This window comes from Centropristis striata, chromosome 23, assembly GCF_030273125.1.
Source record: "Centropristis striata isolate RG_2023a ecotype Rhode Island chromosome 23, C.striata_1.0, whole genome shotgun sequence".
Classification (NCBI taxonomy): domain Eukaryota; kingdom Metazoa; phylum Chordata; class Actinopteri; order Perciformes; family Serranidae; genus Centropristis; species Centropristis striata.
This window is the reverse complement of record NC_081539.1, coordinates 1,956,594-1,984,284: the sequence shown is the minus strand read 5'-3', so window position 1 is coordinate 1,984,284 and position 27,691 is coordinate 1,956,594. Positions and strand designations below refer to the sequence as shown.

The 27,691-nt window shown below is 38.0% G+C and overlaps 1 protein-coding gene across 1 annotated transcript in view; it reads left to right on the top strand.

Moving 5' to 3' along the window:
• fars2 (phenylalanyl-tRNA synthetase 2, mitochondrial) overlaps nt 1-27,691 on the top strand; it is a 116,965-nt gene that overhangs the window by 23,683 nt on the left and 65,591 nt on the right. Inside the window, exons 2-7 of the mRNA XM_059326857.1 lie at nt 9,190-9,521; nt 12,800-12,886; nt 13,002-13,061; nt 14,006-14,174; nt 15,208-15,370; nt 16,439-16,570. Of these exons, the coding sequence (XP_059182840.1) occupies nt 9,208-9,521; nt 12,800-12,886; nt 13,002-13,061; nt 14,006-14,174; nt 15,208-15,370; nt 16,439-16,570 (925 nt within the window). The 5' untranslated portion in view covers nt 9,190-9,207. The remainder of the gene's footprint in view (nt 1-9,189; nt 9,522-12,799; nt 12,887-13,001; nt 13,062-14,005; nt 14,175-15,207; nt 15,371-16,438; nt 16,571-27,691) is intronic.

The window sequence follows — 27,691 nt, the reverse complement described above, 5'->3', positions numbered from 1 at the left end:
TTTAAGGCTTTTCTGCTTTGGCTTCACTTTCAGCCTCGGATCTCATTTCTTTTGTCCACTTCCTGTCCAAACACAAAGATATTCAGTTTATAAAGAAGAGAATCAGCAAGTCCTCACATTAAGGAAGAAGGAACTGTTCTTTCACACCAATTCTTGCAGATTAAAATCTGTCCTGAACTTTGAAAAATGCAGTTATAAAGAGTCCTATAGTCACAGATTTTGTAACTTGAATGAATATCTGAATAATGTCCCTCTGGTGTTTTTTATCTGAGTGGGAACTGAAGCCGAACGCTGACTGGATCAGACACCTGACACCCGTTTGTGTCGAGTCATGACTCGGTGAAGGTGTCCCGAGTTACAGAGTCAAAGCTGGAAAAGTCTGAACTCTCTGGAGGATGTTGTGCTTTCTGTGATCACACATTAAAATATAAAAAATAAAAATAAAGCAGAGATGTGTGAAGAGTTTTTCCGATAAACAAGCAAACAGCAGCAGCTCCCCACAGGACTCATTAAAGTTTGATCTGATCTAATGTTTTCATTTGCTCAACTTCACCGTCCTGCGCTTTAAAAATCCATGTGATCGTTTACTCTTCAAACACATCTCTGAGTTCTTCTTCACGCTCGGCTCTCAGATCTGATGCCTTCAGGAGCACAGGCCGCTCTGCGTGACCTCTGACCTTTGGAGTTAGAGTTTCAATCAGGACTTATTCTGCAGTTTGTCCCAGTTTTCAACATTCACTGGCAAATTGTTCCAGTTTTTACCAAAAATCGCTGCTGATCTGGGCACGCCCAAAGAATACAACAAATAAAGTCATTATGAGAATCTTCTTCGGCACAGAATGATGTTTATTTAGTAAATTATGGTCCTTTTAGAACATGGGTCTCAAACTCGCGGCCCGTGGGCCAATTGCGGCCCTCGTGACGATATTTTTTGGCCCCCACCTTGATATGAAAGTTTAATGTGAGTTTTATATGAATGGCACTTTACCGTGTTGTGTGTGGAAGGTCCCTTTAATTACTGTTTTTGGTCATTTTGTGTCTTTTTTTTTTGTTTTAGTAACTTTGTGTCTTTTTTGGTAATTTTGTGTTTTTTATAGTAATTTTGTCTTTTTTTTTTTTTTAAATAATTTTTGTCTTTTTAAAAATAATTTTGTGTCTTTTTTGGTAATTTTGTGTATTTTTTGGTAATTTTGTGTATTTTTTTGGTAATTTTGTGTCTTTTTTGTTTTTAGTAATTTTGTGTCTTTTTAAATGATTTTGTCTTTTTTTTTGTTGAAATAATTGTGTGTCTTTTTTTATAATTTTGTGTCTCTTTTGGTAATTTTGTGTCTTGTTTTGGTAATTTTGTGTCTTTTTTTTGGTAATTTTGTCTTTTTTAATACTAATTTTGTCTTTTTTTTTCAAATAATTGTGTGTCTTTTTAAAATGATTTTGTGTCTTTTTAATACTAATTTTGTGTTTTTTTTGGTAATTTTGTGTCTTTTTTGGTAATTTTGTGTCTTTTTAAAATAATTTTGTGTCTTTTTTTGTAATTTTGTGTCTTTTTTGGTAATTTTGTCTTTTTTAATACTAATTTTGTCTTTTTTTGGTAATTTTGTGTCTTTTTTAAATAATTTTGTGTCTTTTTTAGTAATTTTGTGTCTTTTTTTGTAATTTTGTGTCTTTTTTAGTAATTTTGTGTCTTTTTTAGTAATTTTGTGTCTTTTTTTGTAATTTTGTGTCTTTTTGGTCATTCTGATACTGCCTCCAGCGGCCCCCGGGTAATTTGAGTTTGAGACCCCTGTTTTAGAGTGAAAGTGATGATAAAGCAGGGCAGATTTTAGGGCGATGTCCTTTCTGTTTCCATCTTTCACAGTTAAGGTTCTGTTTGGTTTTGGCATGAAAACGACTCTGTTGGTGTTTCCTTTCTGCTGCACACTGTCGCTGTGGGTCGCTTTGTCTTTAACTGTTGCACCGGTTTGGTTTCTCAGATTGCAGTTTTTTTGCAGAAAACTAAAGATCTGTTGGAAACGTGTTTAATTTTGCCTTAAATTTTCAAACTTAAAACCTGATAAAAAGGATGGAATAATGCAGATTTTCCTCTGTCAGATCAGACCAACCTGGAGGTGTTACCCCGCAGCTTCCATCTCTTTATTTTTATTTGCTGAATGTGTGTTTGTGTGTAGGCATCCATATACTTAAAACCTGATAAAAAGGGACAATAATCCAGATTTTCCTCTGTCAGATGAGTCCAACCTGGAGGTGTTACCCCGCAGCTTCTATCTCTTGTATTTGCTGAATGTGTGTTTGTGTGCGTAGGCGTCCATATGTGCATGTGTGGTTGTGTTTGGTGCCATGGGAACAGACATATGGTGGTGATCACATGCTAGGAGAAGGGTCACTCCCAAAGAAGTGAAAAGAGACGTGAAGCCAAGACGGAGACGACCGGAGGGAAACACTTTTTGCCCAACATATAAAAACCTTGTAATGCACAACACGAGTCAAAAATGAGCCGCATTCATTTCTCATGTTATTTCATGCTGGCTGCATGTTTGAATATCTTTTTTTATTATTACAACAGATCATTATATCCATTTTTCCTTTCATACTTTATGAAGAAAGATAGTTTTTGTATTATTACATCAAGTTTACACACATGGGTCTAAAATGACCTTTTGCATTAGAAGCGTAGTGATACAAAAAGTGATTCACTGAATTAACAATTTTAGTACATGTGTAACTATGTTTGTCTTATTTTGAAGGTTTAACTTTAAAAGAGTTGTTAGAACCACCAGGTTACATTGGAAAATCACATATTTTAACATTTGAGACTTATTAGAGCCGCCAAATAATAATTTCAATTGGAAAAAACATCAATTTAACAAACTAGGATAGTTAATATTTGTGTCTTCTTTGTCAGGTTTTAAATTGGTGACAACATATAAACACCTTCTAATGCACAACATGGGTCAGAAATGAGCCACATTAATGCAATCTTTTGTGTTTACTGTTTTGTTTTGTGTTTTTTGTCATTTCTTTGTCTGTTTTTGTGTGTTTCTATGTGTTTTTTTTGCATGTTTCTGTGTTTTTGTGTGTGTTTAATGTGTTATTCTGTGTGTTTTTTGTGTGCTTTTATGTGTGTTTTTTGTATTTTTTTTGTGTTCAAAATGTTGATCCAGTAAGTCAAAATGAAAAAAATAATCAGTTCATTACATTTTCATTAAATTGGTGAATTGGTAAATTGGTGACAACATATAAACACCTTCTAATCCACAACATGGGTCAAAAATCACCTTGTGCATTAGAAGCGTAGTGATAAAAAAAGGGTTTTATTCAAAAAGTAAGAAAAGAAAACAAAAAATTAGGACGTATGATGATCAAAAACAAGTTAATTGAGGAAAACCTGCAATACTGAATGATGAAATTAATTTATTGCAAAGATATAGAACATAAAAACTTACTCACTTTAAACCATGTTGTGCATCAAAGGGTTAAACAACAGAAAAAGACCAAAAAAAGATACAAAATTAGCAAAAAAAGACACAAAATAACAAAAAAGACAAAATGACTGAAAAAACACTAAATTACTTAAAAAAAGACACAAAATTATTAGAAAAAGACACAAAATGACCCAAATAAGACACAGAATTATTTTTAAAGAGACACAAAATTACCAAAAAACACCAAATAATAATTTCCATTGGAAAAAACACCAATTTAACAAAATAGGATAGTTAATATTTGTGTCTTCTTTGTCAGGTTTTAAATTGGTGACAACATATAAACACCTTCTAATGCACAACATGGGTCAAAAATCACCTTGTGCATTAGAAGAGTAGTGATAAAAAAAGGGGTTTTATTCAAAAAGTAAGAAATTAAAACAAAAAAATAGGATGTATTATGATCAAAAACAACTTATTTAAGGAAAACCTGCAATACTGAATGATGAAATGAATTTATTGCAAAGATATAGAATACAAAAACTTAGTCACTTCAGACCATGTTGTGCATCAAAGGGTTAAACAACAAAAAGACACAAAATGACAGACAAAAAACAACAGAAAAAGACCAAAAAAAGACACAAAATTAGCAAAAAAAGACACAAAATGACCAAAAAATACACATAATTACCCCAAAAGACACAAAATTATTAGAAAAAGACACAAAATGACCCAAATAAGACACAGAATTATTAAAAAAAGACACAGAATTATTTTTAAAGAGACAGAAAATTACCAAAAAACACCAAATAATGATTTCCATTGGAAAAAACACCAATTTAACAACATAGGATAGTTAATATTTGTGTCTTCTTTGTCAGGTTTTAAATTGGTGACAACATATAAACACCTTCTAATGCACAACATGGGTCAGAAATCACCTTGTACATTAGAAGAGTAGTGATAAAAAAAGGGGTTTTTATTCAAAAAGTAAGAAATGAAAACAAAAAATAAGGATATATGATGATCAAAAACAAGTTAATTGAGGAAAACCTGCAATACTGAATGATGAAATTAATTTATTGCAAATATATAGATTATAAAAACTCAGTCGGGTCACTTTAGACCATGTTGTGCATCAAAGGGTTAACCAGAGTGACCATTAGGGGAAAAGATGCAGATTTTATTTCGTGTGAAGTATTTTTTAAAATGACACGAACACGTAGATCCACTTCAGGTGGAGATATATCTTGTCTGGAAATGTCACATGACCTTTTCTGGTCATATAAGATGAAGAGCTCCTTCTTTTCCCCCAGAGAGTCTGTCACTGCTCAGCTTTTAAAGAACCCGCAGAGAGTTTGTCATTAATTGTGATTTCCAGCCGTTGAGTGGAGGTTCGACTGGATGGTTTTACGTCTTGATTAGAGCTGAAATTATTTGATAAATCGTCACATAACGACACACTCTCTCTGCTCCCAGCTGCTCCGCTCTGATTTATTTCAATGTAAACTGAGTTTTGGGTCATTTTTCAGACACAACGAGACATTGGAAGACGTTACTTCGGGCCTTGGGAGCGTCTTCTATTGACATTTATAACTGTTTTCTGACATTTCGTGGATTAAATGATTCATCTTAAAACAACAGAAAGAATCCTTTGTGGCTCTTGATGTATCAAATCTGTCAGCGAGAATGCGTCATGAAATATTTATTCAATTGGCTCTGCAATTGAAAAGTTGTAATTTGTGGCAAAATAAAGACCGGAGCAGCTGCAGAATGAGTCTTTCCTACTTCAACTCATTCATATTTACACAAAGTTTACACAAAGTTTAGACATTGAAATAAGTTGTTGACACCAATGTTGGATGTCTTTCCTTTCCATTAAACGTGCTGATATTCATGATCAGGGTTAAGTGGAGGTTGTGCTCCACAGAATCTCATTTTTTGGCCAATTTAGTTCGCAGATTCACAATATCTGAAGGAATAAATGTCTAAATCACATACATTTACCAAAATTGAAAGACCTTTGTGGACCAAATGATGGGAAAACATTATATAATGAACATATTGACACAATAAACACTTAAATCATCATCACATGTATTTTTTTTTTTGTCATTTTTACATCCATTTTTGGTCAATTTGTTTCTATTTCAATCATTTTGTGTCTTTTTTGGTAATTTTTACATCCATTTTTGGTCATTTCGCGTCTTTTTGTCATTTTTACATCTACAGTCATGGAAAGATTCTTGATAATAACCAAAATCATTATGAATAAAACCATGGAAAATGTCAAGATATCAGCTCTTAAATTAAACTCTTATCAGCTATTTTTGTTGTTATCATTATATTTGTCCAAACAAATGAACCTTAAGTTGTACCAGGCAGTAAAATGCGCATCAAATTAGACATATCTACAGATTCTTTGAAATGACAAAACAACAGTCAGTGGGTAGTTATGAATATATAAATGTGTTTTGGAACAAAAAGTCGACTAGATTGGATAAACTGGCCCCAAATCATACAATTCTTTATTTTCTATTTTCTTCTAAATGGGGCCATTATTTACACTATTAGCACTTCCTGGTTTACCTCCCTGCTCAGACCAGGAGGTTGCCGCCTGGTTATTTCTTATCTTTGGGCATTTTTTTTATCAGCTGCTTGAATGAGTTAAAATCACTGAAATTGGCTTTAATTTGAGCATTAAAAGATGTAGAATAACAGGGGAACACTGGGATTCCTCTGCTGCTGTGGTAGATGTTGCTCCTTCTTTGTGTCTCGGGCCTCCTCTGGGCCTCCTCTGCTCCTCCTCTGGGCCTCCTCTGGTCCTCCTCTGCTCCTCCTCTGGTCCTCCTCTGCTCCTCCTCTGGTCCTCCTCTGGTCCTCCCTGACCTTTTCCTCTGCTGCCTGTTTCTGGACAAATGATGAACTTTGTACACAAGACAAATAACAGCAGAGCTGCCGTGACCTTTACTGAACATATTAATGCTTTTCACAGGAGGAAGTTCTTGATTCCTCCAAAGAAAAATCCCCAGTTTAGTGTCTGATTGTGTCCAGATGTCTTCAGGCTGTGGGACGCAAAGGTCTCTGCAGCCTGCAGGTCACTGGAGAGTCTGCTGCGTCAGCAGAAAGTTATTCCTCCAATATAAGGTCCTTAAAGACACAAGGACCTCCATATGTCCCCTACACAGGAACCTGTGTGTGTGTGTGAGTGTTTGTGTGTGTGTGTGTTATTTTTTGTGTGTTTGTGTGTGTGCGTTTTGTTATTTGTGTGTTTGCCTGTGTGTGTGTTTGTGCATGTGTGTGCTAGTCGGGATTACTTTTTAGTCTTTAGACAACTTTGGTCTTGTGTGTGTGTGTGTTTGTGTTTGTCATAGTGTTTTTTGTGTGTCTGTGTCATTGCGTGTGTGTTTGTGTGTGTGCATCTGTGTGTGTAATTGTGTGTGTGTTTGTCATAGTGTTTTTTGTGTGTGTTTGTGTGTCTGTGTGTGGCATTGTGTGTGAGTTTGTTTGTATGTGTGTGTGTTTGTGTGTCATTGTGTGTGTTTGTGTGTCAGTGTGTGTAGTTGTGTGTCTGTGTGCAGCATTGTGTGTGTATATTTTTGTGTTTGTGTGTCTTTGTCATTGTGTTTTTGTTTGCGTTTGTGTGTGTGTGTTTTTGTGTTTGTGCATGTTTGTGTCAGGTGTGTGTCATTGTGTGTATGTGTGTTTGTGCGTGTGTTTTTGTGTTTGTGTATGTGTCTGTGTCTTTGTTTCTTTTATGTGTGTTGTGTGTGTGTGTGTGTGTGTGTGTGTGTGTGTGTGTGTGTGTCTCTATAATATGACTCCAGCAGGTAAAAGCTTCATAGATTTAGGAACAATAATCCATTTTGCTGCAATGCCTCTGCAATGCAACACCCCTTTGTCTTGTTCAGGGATGCTCCCTGTGTGTGTGTGTGTGTGTGTGTGTGTGTCTGAATGGACAAATATTAGAGTGGGACAGATGAAAGGTTGGTTGTCTCCTGTCGGAGGTTGAATGATGGAAAGACGGAGAGAAAACTGAGACAAAGCGAGTCTTTTTGACCTTTTGCTGCTTTTGATGTTGGTCCGTCTCTGTAATTATAAACTAATTAGCGTCTCTCACCTCCTCCGACCTCCGCTGAGAAGCTGCTGTCTTTACTTTTTTATTTATTTATTTATTTTACGAGCGTCTCTGATTCACGGCCTCTGCACCGAAGTGATCAATCTGATGACTGAAGCCTCTCCCGCTGAAACCGGCACAGACACACAGCTAGAGACGAGACTTTCTGAGAATTCAGCAGCTAAACACACAGAGATTCATCTCAGGAGGTGGTGGAGACCAAAAACAGAGCTAAGGCCCTGTTTACACCAGGATGCTTGCTGGGTAAAAAAAGACAAAATATTTTATGGGAAGTGCCTTTCTAAGGACCAGGGGTCTCAAACTCAGATTACCTGGGGGCCACTGGAGGCAGTATGAAAATGACCAAAAAAAGACACAAAATGAGAAAAAAAAACCTAAATTACTTTAAAAAGACACAAAATGACAAAAAAAGAATCAAAATTACAAAAAAAGAATCAAAATGACTGAAAAAACACTTAATTACTTTAAAAAGACACAAAATGACCAAAAAAAGACACAAAATTACTTTAAAAAGAATCGAAATTACAAAAAAAAGAATCAAAATGACTGAAAAAACACTAAATTACTTTAAAAAGACACAAAATGACCAAAAAAAGACACAAAATTACTTTAAAAAGAATCGAAATTACAAAAAAAAAAGAATCAAAATGACTGAAAAAACACTAAATTACTTTAAAAAGACACAAAATGACAAAAAAAATACACCGAATTACCAAAAAAATACACGAATTACCAAAAAAACAAACTAAATTACTTAAAAAAAGAAACAAAATTACCAAAAAAAGACAGACTTACCAAAAAACCCCACAAAATTATTAAAAAAGACACACAATAAAACTCACATTAAACTCTCATATCAAGGTGGGGGCCACAAAATATCGTGACGAGGGCCACAATTGGCCCGCGGGCCGCAGGTTTGAGACCCATGGTTTAGACATTGACGGCTTTTTTTTCAGGCTTAAATACACAAAAATGTGCCTCCAGAGTGTAAAACTTAGATCCGCTCCTCCGTAGCGTGTCCAGGAAAATAAAGAAACATGTGGATTATTTCCATGGTGGGACCTTCAAGCTGCTCTGGCAGCTCTAATAAACTTACAGGAGTCTTTCCACCAAATGTCCAGGATATGTACAGATAGTATTACTATTACTTTGTTTTCACACCAGTATGTTTTGCACTACAGTTTCTTTCGCACCACGGATTGTTTTTGTACGATTTGTTTTGTTTTGGTTCAGTTTTGGTTTACTTCTCGCCACGGTTTGTTTTGTCGCGGTTTGCTTTTGTCACGGTTCACTTTGGCCACAATTTGTTTCACCCAAGTTGGTTTTGCACCAGTTTCATAATCAAAGAAAAATATTTATACCTTCCTCAATCTACAAATTTCTTCCATTTGTCCAGGAAATTAAAAATCTTCCAGGACATGTGGACCAGAATCCCTGTTACAGTGCTTTTCTTAGCAAAGATCCAAAGTGTTTGCTCTTTTTTTTTTTGCTACTTCAATAACTAATACGCGTAACAAAAAAAATGCTTATATACAGAATGAACCTATTATTGCTGGACGTCGTGGCCCCAGAAAGTGTTATGTGCGGGTCTGAATGCTAATTGCATAATTTTATTGTATTTCCTCTCTGCAGCTCCATGGACCAATCATCATGAGACTGGTCAGCACCTCCCTGTCCTCGCTCCTCCCCCTCCTGAAGTCTCCGCCCCTTTCTGCGCTCCACCGTCTGTCCTCCCTCTCGGCCAATGGCGGCGCAGCGTCGTGCAGGCGCCTGAGCACGGACGGCCCCGCCCCCCAGCCTGTGATTGGTCAGGACTCGGTGGAGCTGGCGGGCGTCTCGTTCCCCCGCGATGACTTCACCAACGTCACGCCGAAGATCTTAGCCAAGGTCGGCCGCAACCTCCACAACCAACGCCACCATCCCCTGTGGCTGATCAAGGAGCGCATCAAAGCTCACTTCTACAGGTACGCAGCAGTGAAGGTGGAGTCCACCACCGTGTGCATGATTTTCACACTGTTATCTAGTAGCTACCAGAACTTCAAACACACCTTTACCGAGCTGGACGAACCTGCATGGATGGAGAAAAGTGGTTTGTTTCTCAGTTTTTCTCAGTTCTAAATTTTGTGTCGCTACAGTTTGTTTCACCCAATTTAGCTTCACCCATTTTTATTTTGTTTGTTGCTCTATGGTTTGTTTTGCCTAATTTTGTCTCTCTACGGTTTTGTTTCTCTACGGTTTGTTTCAACATAGTTTGTTTATCTATAGTTTGTTTCGCTGTGGTTTATTTCTTTATGGTTTCTTTACGGTTTGTTTCTTTACGGTTTGTTTCTCTACGGTTTGTTTCTTTACGGTTTGTTTCTTTACGGTTTGTTTCTCTATGGTTTGTTTCTTTACGGTTTGTTTCTCTACGGTTTGTTTCTCTATGGTTTGTTTCTTTACGGTTTGTTTCTCTACGGTTTGTTTCTTTACGGTTTGTTTCTCTACGGTTTGTTTCTTTACGGTTTGTTTCTCTACGGTTTGTTTTGTACAGTTTGTTTCGTACAGTTTGTTTTGCCCAATTTATTTTTGTCGAACTTTTTCTAGCTACGATTTTGTTTCTTTACGGTTTGTTTCTTTACGGTTTGTTTCTTTACGGTTTGTTTCTCTACGGTTTGTTTCTCTACAGTTTGTTTCTCTACGGTTTGTTTTTCTCTACGGTTTGTTTCTCTACTGTTTGTTTTTCTCTACGGTTTGTTTCATTACGGTTTTGATTCTCTACAGTTTGTTTCATTATGGTTTTATTCTCTATGGTTTGTCTCTCTACGGTTTGTCTCTCTACGGTTTGTTTCTCTATGGTTTGTTTCTCTACAGTTTGTTTTTTACGGTTTGTTTTCTACGGTTTGTCTCTCTACGGTTTGTTTCGTACAGTTTGTTTTGCCCAATTTTTGTCCAACTTTTTCTGGCTACGTTTTGTTTCCCTACAGTTTGTTTACCTACGATTTGTTCTGCTACAGTTTGTTTGGTGCCATGCAAAGTCGGAAAGTGTTCTTTCATTATGAAAACTTTTGCTCTTAATAACTAATGCTTAATCTTGGTGGCTAAAAACAAAATCATTGCTCATCTTTAGGCTGAACCTGATTATTTGAAGCGATATTTAACTGTCTCGCGACGCGTCGTTAATTCCCTAAATGTAACTGTAAATGTACAGATCGTGACAGATTTGGTGATAAATAAATAATATTGTCTGCTGATGAATCATGTTTATTATTCCCCCTAATGACTGTCAGCTCTGCAGCCAGATAATAAATGTTCCTTTGTTGTCTCTCCATGTGAATCTTCACACTCGAGCTGTGAATCTTCACACGACCCCCGTCCCAACGTCCTCGCTGCCGTTTTTTGTGTGTTTTCTCGTCCAAATAAAAGCAGTTTGTGCTTTAAATCAGCTCACGTCTCGTATATATGTCTGTGCTCTCTTTCTTTATTTTGGGAGCACAAACTGCTGACTGACTCTCTCTCCCTCCGCAGGCTCAGGGAGTCTTCAGGGACGGTCGGGTGTAAAAGTTTGCTGCAGTGAAATATCGTTACGCCGCCGGTTATATTCCACACTCGCCATAAAAAAACCAACACACACAGCAGCGGGAGCATTAACGCTGCATTAATAAGTCATTAAGGAGTCACTGAGTGTGTTGTCTGACAGTGCTTTATGACTCTGCCATTTCACAGGTCGTGAACTTTACTCTTTAGAAAAGGACCACACACTCTGAAGCTGCCGGGTAATTTTAAAACAACGTAAAAACTTCATCAGCGGCTTCTTCTCTACCTTTATTCTCTCTTGGCAACTATAATTATGAGTGTTAATACTGCAGTTTTAAAGGTGTACAGTATTAATGCAATCTTTTTATTTTCTGTCACAAGTTTATGTTGAAAATTAGCCACATTTGTCTACATAAAACTTTTTAATGACTATTTGACATTAACCCTCTGAACCCCAACTATCCGATTCAGGGCATGTTTTATACATTTTATATGAAAAGAGTAACAAATAAAAAAGTTCTGCAGCTCTATGGAATCAGCACAGTCCTGGCTTAAAGTAGGGAGAATTCAAATCAAACTAATATGAATTTCTAAACTACATGACTTCACTTTTTCAGCTTTAAAAGCCACTTTGAAGTCATTTTTTTTTACAGTAAACAACAGCATCATCTGCATAGAGACGGACGAGTGTTTTTCTCCAAAGGAAAAACTTTTAACCCTCTGAACCCCAAGAAACATTTTCCTGCACCAGCACAATTAGAACAACTCAAACTGTCTTTGTGCAGAATAACGCAGTTAAAATGACAGAAACCAGAAAAAAATGGAAATAAATTGGAATAAAATTGAACTTATGCAGTATATTTACTATGTACAACAATGTATCTTTTCTATGGTGATCAAACCGCTACCGGCGACGACGTTTGATTAGAAGTTTTTGTTACACTTTGATTACCTAATTATTTTAATAGTAAAAAATCAGCAAAAACCCTCTGTTTATACGAGAAAGAAACTGTAAAAACAGGCATCATCGTCAGAGTTTAAACTTTCCGACGTCTTTGAACACATCATCGGTTACGGAAGTTTCCGTTCTAGAAAGTGACCATTACTTGTGTTAAATGTTGATATTAGTGTCAGAATGTCTGTATTCTCCATGTGTCATTTAAAATAAACCAGATAAACCTGTTAAAAACATAAAATTCTGCTCCTCAGAGACACTGAAGACATGATTGATTCTGCTGAGACCAACGGTCACGTGACAAATATTCACTGAGAATCTGTTTACACAGAGCAGAGAGGAGAGGACAGGAGAGGCTGGAAACAAGACAATACTTCAATATGTACAATATGTTGACTTTTTTTTTGTAATTTTACGTCTTGTTTTTGGCCATTTTGCCATCTTTTTTTTTGGAACTTTTTGGTAATTTAATGTCTTTTTTTGGTAAATTTGTCTCTTTTTGTTGGTATTTTTTGGTAACGTTGTGTCTTTTTTCGGAAACTTTGCCGGTCATGTGACAAATATTCACTGAAAACCTGTTTCAGAGACAGGAGAGGCTGTTTACACAGAGCAGAGAGGAGAGGACAGGAGAGGCTGTTTATGTACAATTTGTGGAGAAAACTGGTCTTACAACATTCAGGACATTTGTGTTGTATTTACAGTATATTCAGGTTGTTTACTCTCTTTGATGATGATGTTGTTGTTTATTTGTTTACTCTCTCCAACCCTCCTCAGTGCTTATATCGGTCGCTGGGGCAACCCGCTCTTCTCCGTACACGACAACCTGAGCCCCGTGGTCACCGTGGAGCAAAACTTTGACAGGTCAGCAGATCTCACAGATAATTAAAATAATCTGAAGTGAGGGTGAAGATTTAAAACCATCTGGAGTCTTTATGAAATCATAAATCTCAGATTGTCTGTACGATTTGATTGACAGCTTGCTGATCCCGCCCGGCCACGCCAGCAGGAAACCAGGAGACAACTACTACCTGAACAGGTGAGGGGTCTGGAATCTGTCGCTCTGATTAGTCACATTCATTCAGTTTTAACCAGGGGTCTCAAACTAGAATTGGAGGCAGTATCAAAATGACCAAAAAAAGCCACAAAATTACTAAAAAAGACACAAAATTCTTTTAAAAAGCCACAAAATTACTAAAAAAAAGACACAAAATTACTAAAAAAAGACACAAAATGACTTATAAAGACACAAAATGACAGAAAAATAACTAAATTACTTTAAAAAGACACAAAATGACCAAAAAATACACTAAATTACTAAAAAAAAAAAGACACAAAATTATTTTAAAAAGACACAAAATGACTGAAAAAACACTAAATTGCTTTAAAAAGACACAAAATGACCAAAAAAGGACACATAATTACCAAAGAAAGACACAAAATTATTTAAAAAAGACACAAAATTACCAAAAAGACACAAAATTACTTAAAAAAGACACAAAAAGACCAAAAAATACACAGAATTACCAAAAAAGACACAAAATTATTTTAAAAAGACACAAAATGACTGAAAAAACACTAAATTACTTTAAAAAGACACAAAATGACCAAAAAAGGACACAGAATTACCAAAAAAAAGACACAAAATGATTAAAAAAGACAAAATTCTTTAAAAAAGACACAAAATTACCTAAAAAAGACACAAAATTACCTAAAAAAGTCACAAAATTACCAAAAAAAAGTAATTAAAGGGACCTTCCACACACAACACGGTAAAGTGCCATTCATATAAAACTCACATTAAACTTTCATATCAAGGTGGGGGCCACAAATATCATCACAAGGGCCACAATTGGCCCGTGGGCCGTGAGTTTGAGACCCATGCTTTAGGGGGTTATTTTGGAATCGGCCAGAGGTTTTCCAGGCGTTTCAGGCCTAAATGTGTTACTATCAGGTTAATATCAGTTTGTTTCGTGTCTTCAGGAGGACGATGCTGCGCGGCCACACCTCCGCCCACCAGAGGGAGCTGGTGAGCTCGGGGCTGGACGCCTTCCTGCTGGCCGGAGACGTTTACCGGCGGGACGAGATCGACGCCAGCCACTACCCCGTCTTCCACCAGATGGAGGGAGTCCGCATCTTCTCCAACCACGAGGTCCAGACACACGGTTCTTCAGAACGGATTTAAATCAACATCATAATAATAAACTGGATGTTTCTAAAATACAAACCTGTAATAGTTAAACAGTTAACCTGCAGACTGGAGGAGCTCTTTGGTTTTTTTCCATCTCTGGTTCGGAAAAAAAAAAAAAAATGACAATAAGAATAATGAATAACAATTTAAATCCTGCTGTCGCTCTGCAGAGGAAGTGCATTAAACTTCCAAAATAAAACGGAAAAAATCGCTCAAAAGTAGCTCAGTCCTTGTCTCCTCTCCTTGTTTTCTCTCCCTTTTTCCTCTCCACTTGTATCCTTGTTTTCTCTCCTTGTCTCCTCTCCTTGTTTCCTTTTCTTGTTTCCTCTCCTTGTCTACTCTCTTTGTTGCCTTCCGTGGTTTTCTAACCACTTGTGTCCTTGTTTCCTCTCTTTGTTTCCTCTCCTTTCCTTGTTTCCTTTCCTTTTTTCTTCTCTCCTTGTTTCCTTGTTTCCTCCCCTTGTTTTCCTTGCCCGGTTTCCTCTCCTAGTTTCCTCTCTTCTCCTTGTTCCCTTTCCTTGTTTCCTCTCCTTGTTTCTTCTCCTCCATGTTTCCTCTCCTTGTTTCCTCTCCACATGTACCATTTTGCCTTTCCTTGTTTCCTCTCCTCTCCTTGTTTCCTCTCCACTCGTATCCTTGTTTCCTCTCCTTGTTTCCTTTCCTAGTTTTCCTTCCTTGCCTCCTCTCCTTGTTTGCTTTTCTGGTTTCTTCTCTCCTTATTTCCTTCCCTCGTTACCTCTCCACTTGTATGCTTGTTTCCTCTCCTTGTCTCCTCTCCTTGTTTCCTCTCCTTGTTTCCTCTCCTTGTCTCCTCTCCTTGTCTCCTCTCCTTGTTTCCTCTCCACTTGTAGAACACATTTAGTGATTCTGACAGATAATTTCACTATTTTAAGCTTTGTTTGGTCACTTTTTATGATGTGTTCAAGGACTGTCGGAAAGTTGAGAATCAGCCGATCTAAATAACTACTTTCTGAACACCTCGTTGTGTCTCCAGCTGTTCTCTCAGGTGCAGGACGGCGAGGAGCTCTCTCTGTTTGAGGTCGGAGGTCGCAGGACTCCTCAGAAGCAGGAGGCGCACTCTCTGGAGGCCGTCAAGCTGCTGGAGTTCAACCTGAAGAACACGCTGACTCGACTCGTCTCGCACCTGTTTGGACCAGGTAACACCTCAAACACCTGTAACACCTTAAATACCTCAAACACCTCAATCACCTGAAACACCTCAATCACCTTGAACACCTTAAACACCTCAATCACCTGAAACACCTCAATCACCTGAAACACCTCAATCACCTGAAACACCTTAATCACCTGAAACACCTCAATCACCTGAAACACCCCAATCACCTGAAACACCTGAAACACCTGAAACACCTCAATCACCTGAAACACCTGAAACACCTCAATCACCTGAAACACCTGAAACACCTCAATCACCTGAAACACCTGAAACACCCCAATCACCTGAAACACCTGAAACACCTCAATCACCTGAAACACCTGAAACACCTCAATCACCTGAACACCTTAAACACCTCAATCACCTGAACACCTTAAACACCTCAATCACCTGAACACCTTAAACACCTCAATCACCTGAACACCTTAAACACCTCAATCACCTGAAACACCTCAATCACCTGAACACCTTAAACACCTCAATCACCTGAACACCTTAAACACCTCAATCACCTGAAACACCTCAATCACCTGAAACACCTCAATCACCTGAACACCTTAAACACCTCAATCACCTGAACACCTTAAACACCTCAATCACCTGAAACACCTCAATCACCTGAACACCTTAAACACCTCAATCACCTGAAACACCTCAATCACCTGAAACACCTCAAACACCTGAAACACCTCAATCACCTGATACAGGAGCTGGTTACTGATCTATCTACTGTTACTCCTCCTCCTCTCTCCTCCTCTTCCTCCTCCTCCTTTTCCCTCTCCTCCTCCTCCTCCTCTCCTCCTCCACTTGTATCCTTTTTTCCTCTCCTTGTTTCCTCCCCTTGTTTCCTTACCTTGTTCCCTCTCCTTATTTCCTCTCCTTTTTACCTCTCCTTGTTTCTTTCCATGGTTTCCTTTTCACTTGTATCCTTGTTTCCTGCTCCTCTTCCTCCTCCTCCTCCTCTCTCCTCCCCTTCCACCTCCTCCTCCTCTCTCCTCCTCTCCTTCCTCCTCCTCCTCTCCTTCCTCCTCCTCCTCCTCCTCCTCAGATGTGGAGGTCCGGTGGGTCGACTGTTACTTCCCCTTCACTCATCCCTCCTTTGAGCTGGAGGTGCGTTTCCAGGGCGACTGGATGGAGGTGCTGGGCTGTGGAGTGATGGAGCAGGAGCTGCTGAACTCAGGTCAGACACACACACACACACACACACACACACACACACTCACACACACACACACTCACACACACACACAGACACACTCAGACGCTCTGAAACGTCTCGTTGACGGTAAACATGGAAAAGTTTCCAGTTTTAGGTAAAACATGTGAGAACTTCTGTTTGAGAGCGTGCTGAGTACAAACACACACACACACACACACACACACACACACTCACACACACACACACACTCTCAGCTAAGTGATTTGTGTCACATATCGAAAGAGAAACGAAACAAAGATCCAGCACACGTTCACTCTCTCTCTCTTTTATTTCTCTCTCTCTCTCTTTGCCCTTGAACAAATCGCTCCACTTCTCCGCTGCTTGTTCTAATCAATAATAAATGCTTTAAGATCTCCACTCTGTGTGTGTGTGTGTGTGTGTGTGTGTGTGTGTGTGTGTGAGCACCTACTTAAGGAAATGTCTCTTTATATTGACACTGAGTTGTGTAGAGGACCTGCAAGAGTTGCAGGACAAATTCTACATCAAAACGTGCGGTTTGATCGGGATCGCTGTGCTATTACTTTTCTCTATGGAATATGAATTTTTTGCAACGTAAAAAACCCACAAAAATGTTAAAAAAAAAAACCCCAAAAAACCCACAAAAATGTATAAAAAACACATAAAAACACACTAAAACACATGAAAACACACATGAAAACAAACACAAAAACACACACAAAAACACATGAAAAAACACATAAAAACACACAGAAAATGACATAAAAACACACTAAAACACATGAAAACAAACACAAAAACACATGAAAACACAAAATTACTAAAAAACACAAAAAAATGTACAAAAAACACACAAAATTACAAAAAAACATTGCAGAAAAACACAAAACATTTACAAAAACACACATAAACACACATAAAAAACACACAATTACAAAAAATGTCAAAAAACACACAAAAACACACATATAAAACACATAAAAACACACTAAAACACATGAAAACACACAAAATTACAAAAAATAATCAGGTTGTGCTGAAACAAATGACACCAACATGCCGTAGAAGACATCCTTTAAGTTTCTCTCCGTGCAGGATGAGAATCAGTCAGGTGTTTGAGGGTCAGCAGGGTCTGATGTGACCTCTGACCCCTGCAGTGACGTCAGGCTGCAGCTCCCTCCCCGGCCACCGGGGGGAGCAGCAGCTCAGAGCAGCAGGAGGCAGCCTGCTGCAGAAATCTGTCACTTTCACCTCCTCTATTATTGAACGCTGCTCACCTCACCTGTCTGTCTGCCTCTGTGTGTGTGTGTGTGTAGATCTCTGTCTGCAGGTGTGTGTGTGTGTGTGTGTGTGTGTGTGTGTGTGTGTGTGCACGTCTGAATCCATTTCCTGCAGCGCCCCACGACTGAAATAGACTGTTTCAGGACACACACAGCGAGCTGGAAGAGCCTTTGGCCATTTTACACTTTGGCTGTGCCTCAGTGTGTGTGTGTGTGTGTGTGTGTGTGTGTGTGTGTTTGTGTGTGTGTGTGTGTGTGTGTGAGTGTGTGTGTGTGTGTGTGAGTGTGTGTGTGTGTGTGTTTCCTCCTGACAGTAGAAGCAGTAGGAGGTTAAATTGATGCTGAGGTCCATACAGGGGCAGAGGAAGTAGGAACTCCATCACACACACACACACACACACCTGCAGACAGACATCTACACACACACACACACACACACACACACAGGTGTTGTGAAACATCTTCATCATGTAGATTTGTTGGATTTTGTGACATAAACACTTTTTTCTCACACAAACAGTGTAAAGAACACCTCATCAGTGTGTGTGTGTGTGTGTGTGTGTGTGTGTGTGTGTGTGTGTGGATTATTCAGAAAGTATAGTTCATCATTTTTCAGTACAAACAGTAGAAGATGAAAACATTTATTCCTTTCATGCTCCTCCTGTTTGATATTTTAGCTCATTTTGCTCTTTTATTCTATTCTGATTTAAAGTGTGTGTGTGTGTGTGTGTGTGTGTGTGTGTGTGTGTGTGTGTGAAGGTGACTGCATGGTATATTGCAGCAGTCCATTTTGTGTAATGCGTGCAGCAAAAAAAAAGGTTAATTTTGCTTCATTTTTTTGTAATTTTACACCTTTTTTATCTTTTTTGGGGGGAAATTTTACATCTTTTCTTGATCATTTTGTGTCTCTTTCATCAATTATGCCTCTTTTTGGTTATTTTGTTTCTTTTTTAGTAATTTTACATCATTTTTTGGGGTAATTTTGTCTTTCTTTTTTTGTCATTCTACGCCCTTTTTTATTTGTTGTGTCTTTTCTGGTGATTCCACATATTTTTGGTAATTTCGCATATTTTCTCGATAATTTTGTGTCTTTCTTTTCCTTATTTTACGCCTTTTTTTGGTTGTTTTGTGCGTTTTTTTTGGTCATTTTACATCTTTTTGAGGAGGGAGTTTTGTCTTTCCTGATCATTTTGTGTCTTCCTTTTTTCTTTTTTTTTGTCATTTTGTGTCTTTTTTTTGTCATTTTACACCTTTTTGGGTTGTTTTGTGTCTTGTTTTGAACATTTAACATCTTTTTGGGGGGAGTTTTGTCTTTCTTGATCATTTTGTGTCTTTCTTTTTTTGTTTTTTGGTCATTTTGTCTCTTTTTTTTTGTAATTTTACATCCTTTTTTGTCATTTTGTGTCTCTTGTTGGTAATTTTATCTTTATTTTGGTAATTTTACATCTTTTCTCGACCATTTTGTGTCTTTCTTTTTTCCTTTTTTTTGGTTATTTTGTCTCTTTGTTCCGTCTCCTGGTTATTTGACACATCACTTCCTTCACTAACTGACTCTTTGTGCTTTATACTCATTTACATTTAGTCATTTATCAAACGCTTTTATCCAAAGAGACTTACAGGAAGAGAAAAGCAAACAATCAAGGTCTCCTCATACAACCATCAGCAGCAGGACTGGATTCTGGTGTCTGTAATTTAAAGGTGTAAAGTTGTTTTATTTGATATAAACCTCGTTTTCAGACTTTCTCTCCATAAAGAGTTTCTTTCTCCGTCACTAAATTATTTCTTTCATGTCTGAACTGAACACATGATGTCGCTCTGCACTTCATTCACACACACTCTGCTCTCTCTGTGTGTGTGTGTGTGTGTGTGTGTGTGTGTGTGTGTGTCTGCCCTTGGCACTGCAGCAATGCTCTTGACATTCATAGTGTTCACACACACACACACACACACACACACACTTCTTTTCTTCTTCCTCTTCTCTCCCTAATTTGCTCACTCTCTTGACTGCCGGAGTCGAGTTTGTCAGACACACACACACACACACACACACACTCTCACACACACACACACACACACACACACATACACACACACACACACACACACACACGTGCTCACGCCTGCTTCATTCTCACTCTCTCAAAAAACTCTCTTCACACTCTGCACCTCCCCTACGTCTCCACTGCGGCAGTGTGGCTTCGTTGCCGTGGAAACCACTCATTCAACCACCCCCCCCACCGGTTCACCCCCCCCCCCACCACCACACACACACACACACACACACACACACACACTTTTTTTCTGGAGCACAGAGAGTGAGAGACAATGAGGGAACGCCAGCGAAGAGGAGAAACAAACGAGAGGGCGAGAGAGCATCAGAGTTAATGTGATGGAGAGAGAGAGAGGAGGGGGGGGGGAGAGGGGGGGGAGAGGAAAAGATGAATGGAGGAAGTGAAGGAAAGGAAAGAAGGAGATAAAGGAATGGAAGGAGACATAATAGGAGAAGAGGATGGAGGGAAGATTAAACGAGTGGCAGGACAACAGGGACACATGTTGGTGTGTGTGTGTGTGTGTGTGTGTGTGTGTGTGTGTGTGTGTGTGTGTGTGTGTGCGTGTGTGTGTGTGTGTGTGTGTGTGTGTTATTTAATGGTGTGGAAGCGTGACTGCCATATGTGTTGCCTGAGGCCCGATGTGACGAGGGAGAGAGTTAATGAGGGAGGGAGAGAGAGAAGAGGGGAGGAGTTGGGGGAAGTCTGGAAGGAAGGAAGGAAGGAGGAAACGAGAGAGGAGGAAAGGAAGGACTGAGGGAGGAATAGAGGAAGGTAATGAGGAAAAGAGAGGAGGAGAGAAGAAAGAGCTTAAATGTGGAAGAAGGGAACGAGGGATGATGAAGGGAGTGAATAAGAGAAAAGGAGGTAGGAAAGGGAGGGGAGTTAGGGGAAGGAAGGAAGGAAGGAAGGAAGCTTAAAGGGGAGGAGAGGAAGAGCATGAGGGAGAAAGGGATGAAGGTTGAGGAGGTAGGAGAGAAGGATTCAAGGTGGGAAAGAAGGAAACAAGAGAGAAGGAAAGGAAAGGAAGGAGGGGAGAAAAGAGAAGAGGAAAGATGTGGACAAAGAAAACAAGGAAGGAGAGAAGGACAGAATAAGGGATTGAGGGATGATGAAGGAAGCGGGAGAGGAGGAAGGGAAAAGAGAGGGTGATGTTTGAGGGGAAGGAAGGACAGAAGGAGTCAAGGTGAGGAGGGAGGGGATGAGGAAGGAAGAAAGGATCAAGGGAGGAAGAGAAAGAAGAGGCGAGGAGTTAGGGGAAGAAACAGGGAAGGAAGGGAATGTGGGGAAGAGGAGTGGAGGAGAGGAAAAGCATGAGGGGGGAAGTGAAGAAGTTTGAGGAGGGAGGAAAGGAAAGGATGGAGGGAGGGAGAGAGGAAGGTAATGAGGAAGCAGGGGAGAAAAGACAGGATGAGGGAAGAAAGAGCATAAATGTGGAAGAAGGGAACAAGGGATGATAAAGGGAGAGAATAAGAGAAAAGGAGGAGGGAAGGAAGGGAGGGAGGGAGGGAAAGTGAAAGCTGAAGGTGAAGAAGGTTGAGGAGGGAGGAGAGAAGGATTCAAGGTGTGAAAGAAGGAAACAAGAGAGGAGGAAAGGAAAGAAAGGGGAGAGGGAGAGATGATGGATGGAAGAAGAGAACGAGGGATGATGAAGAGAGCAGGAGAGGTAAGAAGAGGAGGAAGGAAGCAAGGCAGGAGGAGTCAAGGTGAGGGAAGAAGGGATCAAGGGAGGAGAAGTAGAAGGGAATGAGGTGGGATGATAGGAAAGGAAACAGGGATGAGGAAGGGAACGAGGAAAGGAGAGGAGGAGAGGAGTGATGGATGGATGAGAGGACAGAATGAGGTTTTAATAGAGATGGAGGGATGAAAGAGGGAGAGAGAGAGGTTATTTATTCATCAGGCTCTCTCTCTCTTTTTGTGTGTATTTGTGTGTTTTATTGTGTGTTGTTGCTGTTTGGTCCAATTGATTTTCATTTATATTTTTTTTTATTAATTTAAATAATAATAATAATGTCTCAAAACATTTTTTTTTTATTTTATTTTTTTTTAGACATTTATTTGCTATTGTTTAAACACACAAAAATATATATTTAAATATTTCACTTATATGAAATATAATTTATCCCACTAATTTAATTTTTACTTTTCTAAAAAAAATTGCATTTAATGTGATTTGTATTGAATGTTCAAGAAATGTATTTTTTTATTTATACATTTTTATATATTAAATATATATTAGGTAGTTTTCACTAGGTTTTTTTTTGTTGCAATACAAACTATTCAATCATATTAGAATTAATTAAATGTATTTTTAGGCATTTGTTTTATATTTAAATACACATTTGTTAAAAATGTGAATATTATATATATAATGTTCAAGAAATGTCTCATTTATTCTAAAATATTTTTATTTATTAATTGAATATATTTAATACATGTTTGGTAGTTTTCAGTGGGTTTTTCAATTGCAATCAAACATATTTGATCACTTGTATTTGTATTTCATTTATTTTAAGGCATTCCTTTCATATTATTTAAATAAACTACTTGATGTTTTTGTTATTTTTCCCTCTAATTTAAATTTATGTTCTGTTTGTTTTTCCAATTGATTTTATATTTAAAGTTCAATAAAACCAGAAAAAATAAAAGAAAATTATACTTTTTAATTTTCTTATTTTTATAGTGTGTTTGGTTGTGTGTGTGTGCTATTTTGTAGTGTGTGTGTGTTATTTTTAGTGTGTGTGTATGCTACTTGTTAGTGTGTGTGTGTGTGTGTTGTTTTTTGTGTGTGTATGTGTGTGTTATTTGTATAGCGTGTGTGTGTGTGTGTGTGTGTGTGTGTGTGTGTGTGTTTTATTACTTGTATGTCTGCCTGTGTGTGTTTGAGCATATGTGTGTGTGTCGGGATTACTTTTTTGTCCACTTTGGTTTTGTGTGAGTGTGTGTGTGTGTGTGTGTGTGTGTGTGTGTGTGTGTGTGTGTGTGTGTGTCCCAGGGGTTTTCCCTCCAGTGTCGGCGGGCAGCATATGGGACTTGGCGCTAATGACCACACCTCCTCGCCAAAACCTGATTTACACACACACACACACACACACACACACACACCCCATGGGACAGGAGCGTGTGTGTGTTGGCGCACGTGCCGGCGTGTGTGTGTGTGTGTGTGATGCAGAAATCTGATTAAAGTCGTGTTGGCGACAATTAACAGCCTTCAGACCAGCAGCCCCCCGGGACTCTGAGTGTGTGTGTGTGTGTGTGTGTGTCTGTGTGTGTGTGTGTGTGTCTGTGTGTGTGTGTGTGTGTGTGTGTGTGTATGTGGTTCAGGTGGCAGTTCTCCGTCTTAATCCCCCCTCCCCCCCCCCCTCCTCTGAATAAATCATGTGACCCTTCCCCTCCTTTCATCCCTCCATCTCTCATTAAACCTCATCTGTCACCACTCTCTCTCTGCTGACGCCACAATTTATCTCTCTCTCTCTCTCTCTTTTCTGTCTTTCTTTCTTTCTTTGTTTCTTTGTTTCTTTCTTTCTTTCTTTCTTTCTTTCTTTCTTTCTTTCTCTCTCTATCTCTCTCTCTGCCTGTATTTCTCTTTTTTATTTTTCACTCTCTTTTATTTCTCTCTTTTATTTCTCTCTCTCTCTGTCTTTTATTTCTCTTTTATTTCTCTCTTTTTATTTCTCTCTTTTATTTCTCTCTCTCTGTGTCTTTTATTTCTCTTTTATTTCTCTCTTTTTATTTCTCTCTTTTATTTCTCTCTCTCTCTGTCTTTTATTTCTCTTTTATTTCTCTTTTATTTCTCTCTTTTTATTTCTGTCTTTTTATTTCTCTCTTTTTATTTCTCTTTTTTATTTCTCTCTATCTTGTATTTTCTCTTTTATCTCTCTTTTATTTCTCTTTATCTTTTTCTCTTTCTATTTTATTTCTCTCTCTTTTTTATTTCTCTCTTTTTTATTTCTCTTTTTATTTCTCTTTTATTTCTCTCTATCTCTTTTATTTCTCTCTCTATCTTTTATTTTTTCTTTCATTTCTCTCTCTTTTATCTCTCTCTGTTTTATCTTTCTCTCTTTGTATTTTATTTCTCTCTCTCTCTTTTATTTATCTTTCTCTTTTTTATTTATCTTTTATTTCTCTCTCTATTCTCTTTCTTCCCCTCCGTCCGTCTGAGGATGGAGTGATGAAGTGATGGAGGGATGGAGGGATGAGGAGCGTGTTGACCTCTCTCCTCAGTCTGTGTTAGAGGCTTGTAGAGACCCGCCTCCTCCTCCTGACCTTTGACCCCTTCCTGCTGATTGACACCTCCTTCATCCCTCCATCCATCATCCTTTCATCCCTCGTTCTTTATTCATGAATGGAATCATTTTCTCCCCTTTCATCTCCCTCTTCTTATTTATCTTTTCTTTCCCAACCATCCCTCCATCTTTTCTTCATTCCTCCCTCTCATCCTTTTATCATTTATTTATTTTCTTCCCCACCTCTGTCTTTCTACTCTTTCTTTCCTTTCTTCTCTTATTATCCCTCCATCTTTTCCACATTTTTTTCTTCCTCCACCACCACTCCATCATTCTCCTTCCCATCCCTCTATCCCTTTTCTCTCATCTTTCATAATTTCTTTCTTTCCTTTCTTCTCTTATTATCTCTCCATCTTTTCCTCATTTTCTCCTTCTCATCCTTTTCTTTCTTCTCCTCTCCTCTCATCCCTCTATCTCTTCATTTCTCCCTCTCATCCCTCTATCTTTTTATTCTTCCTTTCTTATCATCCATCCCATCTTCTCCAATTCTTTATTATATTTTCTAGTCATCCCCCCATCTCTTCTTCCTTTTCTTTCTTTTCTCTTATTATCTCTCCATCTTTTCCTCATTTTCTCCTTCTCATCCTTTTCTTCTCCTCTCCTCTCATCCCTCCGTCTATTTATTTCTCCCTCTCATCCCTCTATCTTTTTATTCTTCCTTTCGAATCATTCCATCATTTTCATTTTTTTATTTTATCATTTTGTCAACCCTCCATCTCTTCTTCATTTATCCCTTTCATCCTTTCTTTTTTTCTTCTCGTCATCCCTCCATCTTTTCTTCCTCCACCATCATCTCTAAATCTCTTTCCCATCCTTTCATCTTTTCTCCATTTTCTTCTTTTGTCATCTCTCCATCTACCCCTCCTCTACCTTTCTTTCTTTTCCTCCCCTCTCATCCCTCCATCTTTTCATCATTTCCTCTCTCACTCTTCCTTTCATAATTTCTTTATTTTCTTCCCTCCATCCTGTCTTCATTTTCTCCTTCTCCTATTTTGTTTTATTTTCTCCCTTTCATCCCTCCTCCTCCTCCTCCTCCTCCCTCTCTCATTTTTGTTGTCTTTACATCCTTTCTTCTATCCCTTCATCATTTCAACTATCCATCCATCCATCCGTCTATCTTTCTCTCTCTTCACCCAGTGAGGCCAACAGTAACTGGTGGACAGCTGGTACACACACACACACACACACACACACACACACACACACACACACACACACACACACAGTCTGGATGTTCACTGATGTTTGTCTCGTCCACACACACACTGTAATAATTATATAATAATAATAATAATAGAAAAGGGAAGAAAATCTCAACACACACAAACACACACACACAGACACACTATAAAACATCTGAACAATAATAAATAAATAAATAACACACACACATTTCTAACCCCCTATAATAAAGAGGAACACTAAGAAACTGTAGGAATAAGAAGAAATAAAACACACACACACACACACACACACACAGAGGGCCCTGTGTGTGTGTGTGTGTGTGTGTGTGTGTGTCTCTGGGGTGTGTGAAGGGCAGAACAAACATTTGTTTGTGCAGCGATCCCTCTCAGCCCGGCTGCTCCTCCATAACAAACAGGAGGGGGGGGGGGGGGGGGGGGAGGAGGAGGAGGAGGAGCAGCTTCCCTCTATTGTATTATTAGTTTATTAGTTTTTCTCTCTTATTTCCTTCTTGTCTCTGTTGGTTCCGTTTGTTCTGACCTGTAAATAACATAAACACCTCCTCACCAGGTTCAGAGAATATTAAACGGTGAGAGGGAGACGAGGAGAGAGGTCAAGAGTTTTACACTCCAACGGTCCTTGAACGCATCATCAGTTCTAAAAAGTGACCGTTACTTGTGTTAAATGTTGATATTAGTGTCAGAATCTCTTTATTCTCCATGTGTCATTTAAAATAAAGCGTCTGCACGAACCAGATCCTGAGACAGCAGGAGAGGCTGAACATTTGAACATTTAGTATGTTTTTTTGGTAATTTTTAGTAATTTTGTGTCATTTTTGGTAATGTTGTATGTTTTTTTGGTCATTTTAGGTAATTTTGTGTCTTTTGGTAATTTTGTGTCATTATTTGGTCATTTTTTTGTAATTTTGTGTCATTTTTTAGTAATTTTTTGTGTCATTTTTTGGTAATTTTTTTGTAATTTTGTGTCTTTGGTAATTTTTAGTAATTTAGTCATTTTTTGTAATTTTGTGTCTTTTTGGTATTTTTTTGTAATTTTGTGTCATTTTTGGTGATTTTTTAGTAATTTTGTGTCTTTTTTGGTAATTTTTTTGTAATTTTGTGTCATTTTTTGGTAATTTGTGTCTTCTTGGGTAATTATTTAGTAATATTGTGTATTTTTTAGTATTTTTTGTAATTTTGTGTCTTTTTTGGAAATTTTATGGAATTTTTGGTAATTTTTAGTAATTTTGTGTCATTTTTTTTGGTAATTTGTGTCTTGGGTAATTTTTTAGTAATATTGTGTATCTTTTTAGTATTTTTGTTAATTTTGTGTATTTTTTGGTTATTTGTTAGTACATTTGTGTCTCTTTTTGGAACATTAGACAAACTTCCTCTTCATTCTGTTTCCTGTCATTCTAACTGTTATAAAGACTGAGGGACCCAGAGGTCTAACAGAAGAGATATAACAGAATGTATCATGACAGCAGGAAGTCAGTTTATTTTGAAAAAACAGGATCCAGAGTAGTTTAATTCAGGAGACAGAAACAGAGCTGCAGATATTTAATCCATGTTTGATGTGTGTAGATGACTTTATCATGCAACAACAACAACAACAACAACAACAACAACAGGAGTGTTTTCTGGCTGAGCGGTCTCCATTGTGACTGTTAAATATTGAAGCAGTGTAAGTGAGCCCTGCAGAGCTGCTGCTGCTGCTGCTAAAAATACTCCCTGCACATAAAAATAGATCAGATTTCATGTTGAAGGTCTTAATTCCATTCAGAGGGAAACGTTCCTGCTGTTGTTTTTGGGAATCAGAGTCGAGTCGGCTTTAATCAGCGACGACTCTTAATGTGGCTCTGTTTCTAAATATAGAGCGTCTCTTTAACCTGCAGGAACTGTTCCTGATTCACATCTATGAACACGATCTCCTGCACTGTTAAAACAAGAAAATACATTGTTTTACACACATTAAATGGATTGTTTAACAGGTTTTTGTTGTAATGTTTAGTAATTTTGTGTCATTTTTGGTAGTGTATGTTTTTTTTTTGTGGTAATTTTGACTAATTTTGGGTCATTTTTGGTAATTTTGTGTCTCTTTTGGTATTTTTTTGTAATTTTATGTCTTTTTGGTCATTTTTGTAATTTTGTGTGTTTTGGTAATTTTTTGTCAATTTTGGTAATTTTGTATCTTTTTTGGTAATTTTTTGTAATTTTGTATCTTTTTTGGTATTTTTTTTAAAATTTTGTGTCTTTTTCAGTCATTTTGTGTCATTTTGTGTCATTTTTTTCGTAATGTGTCTTTTTTGTCATTTTTAGTAATTTTGTG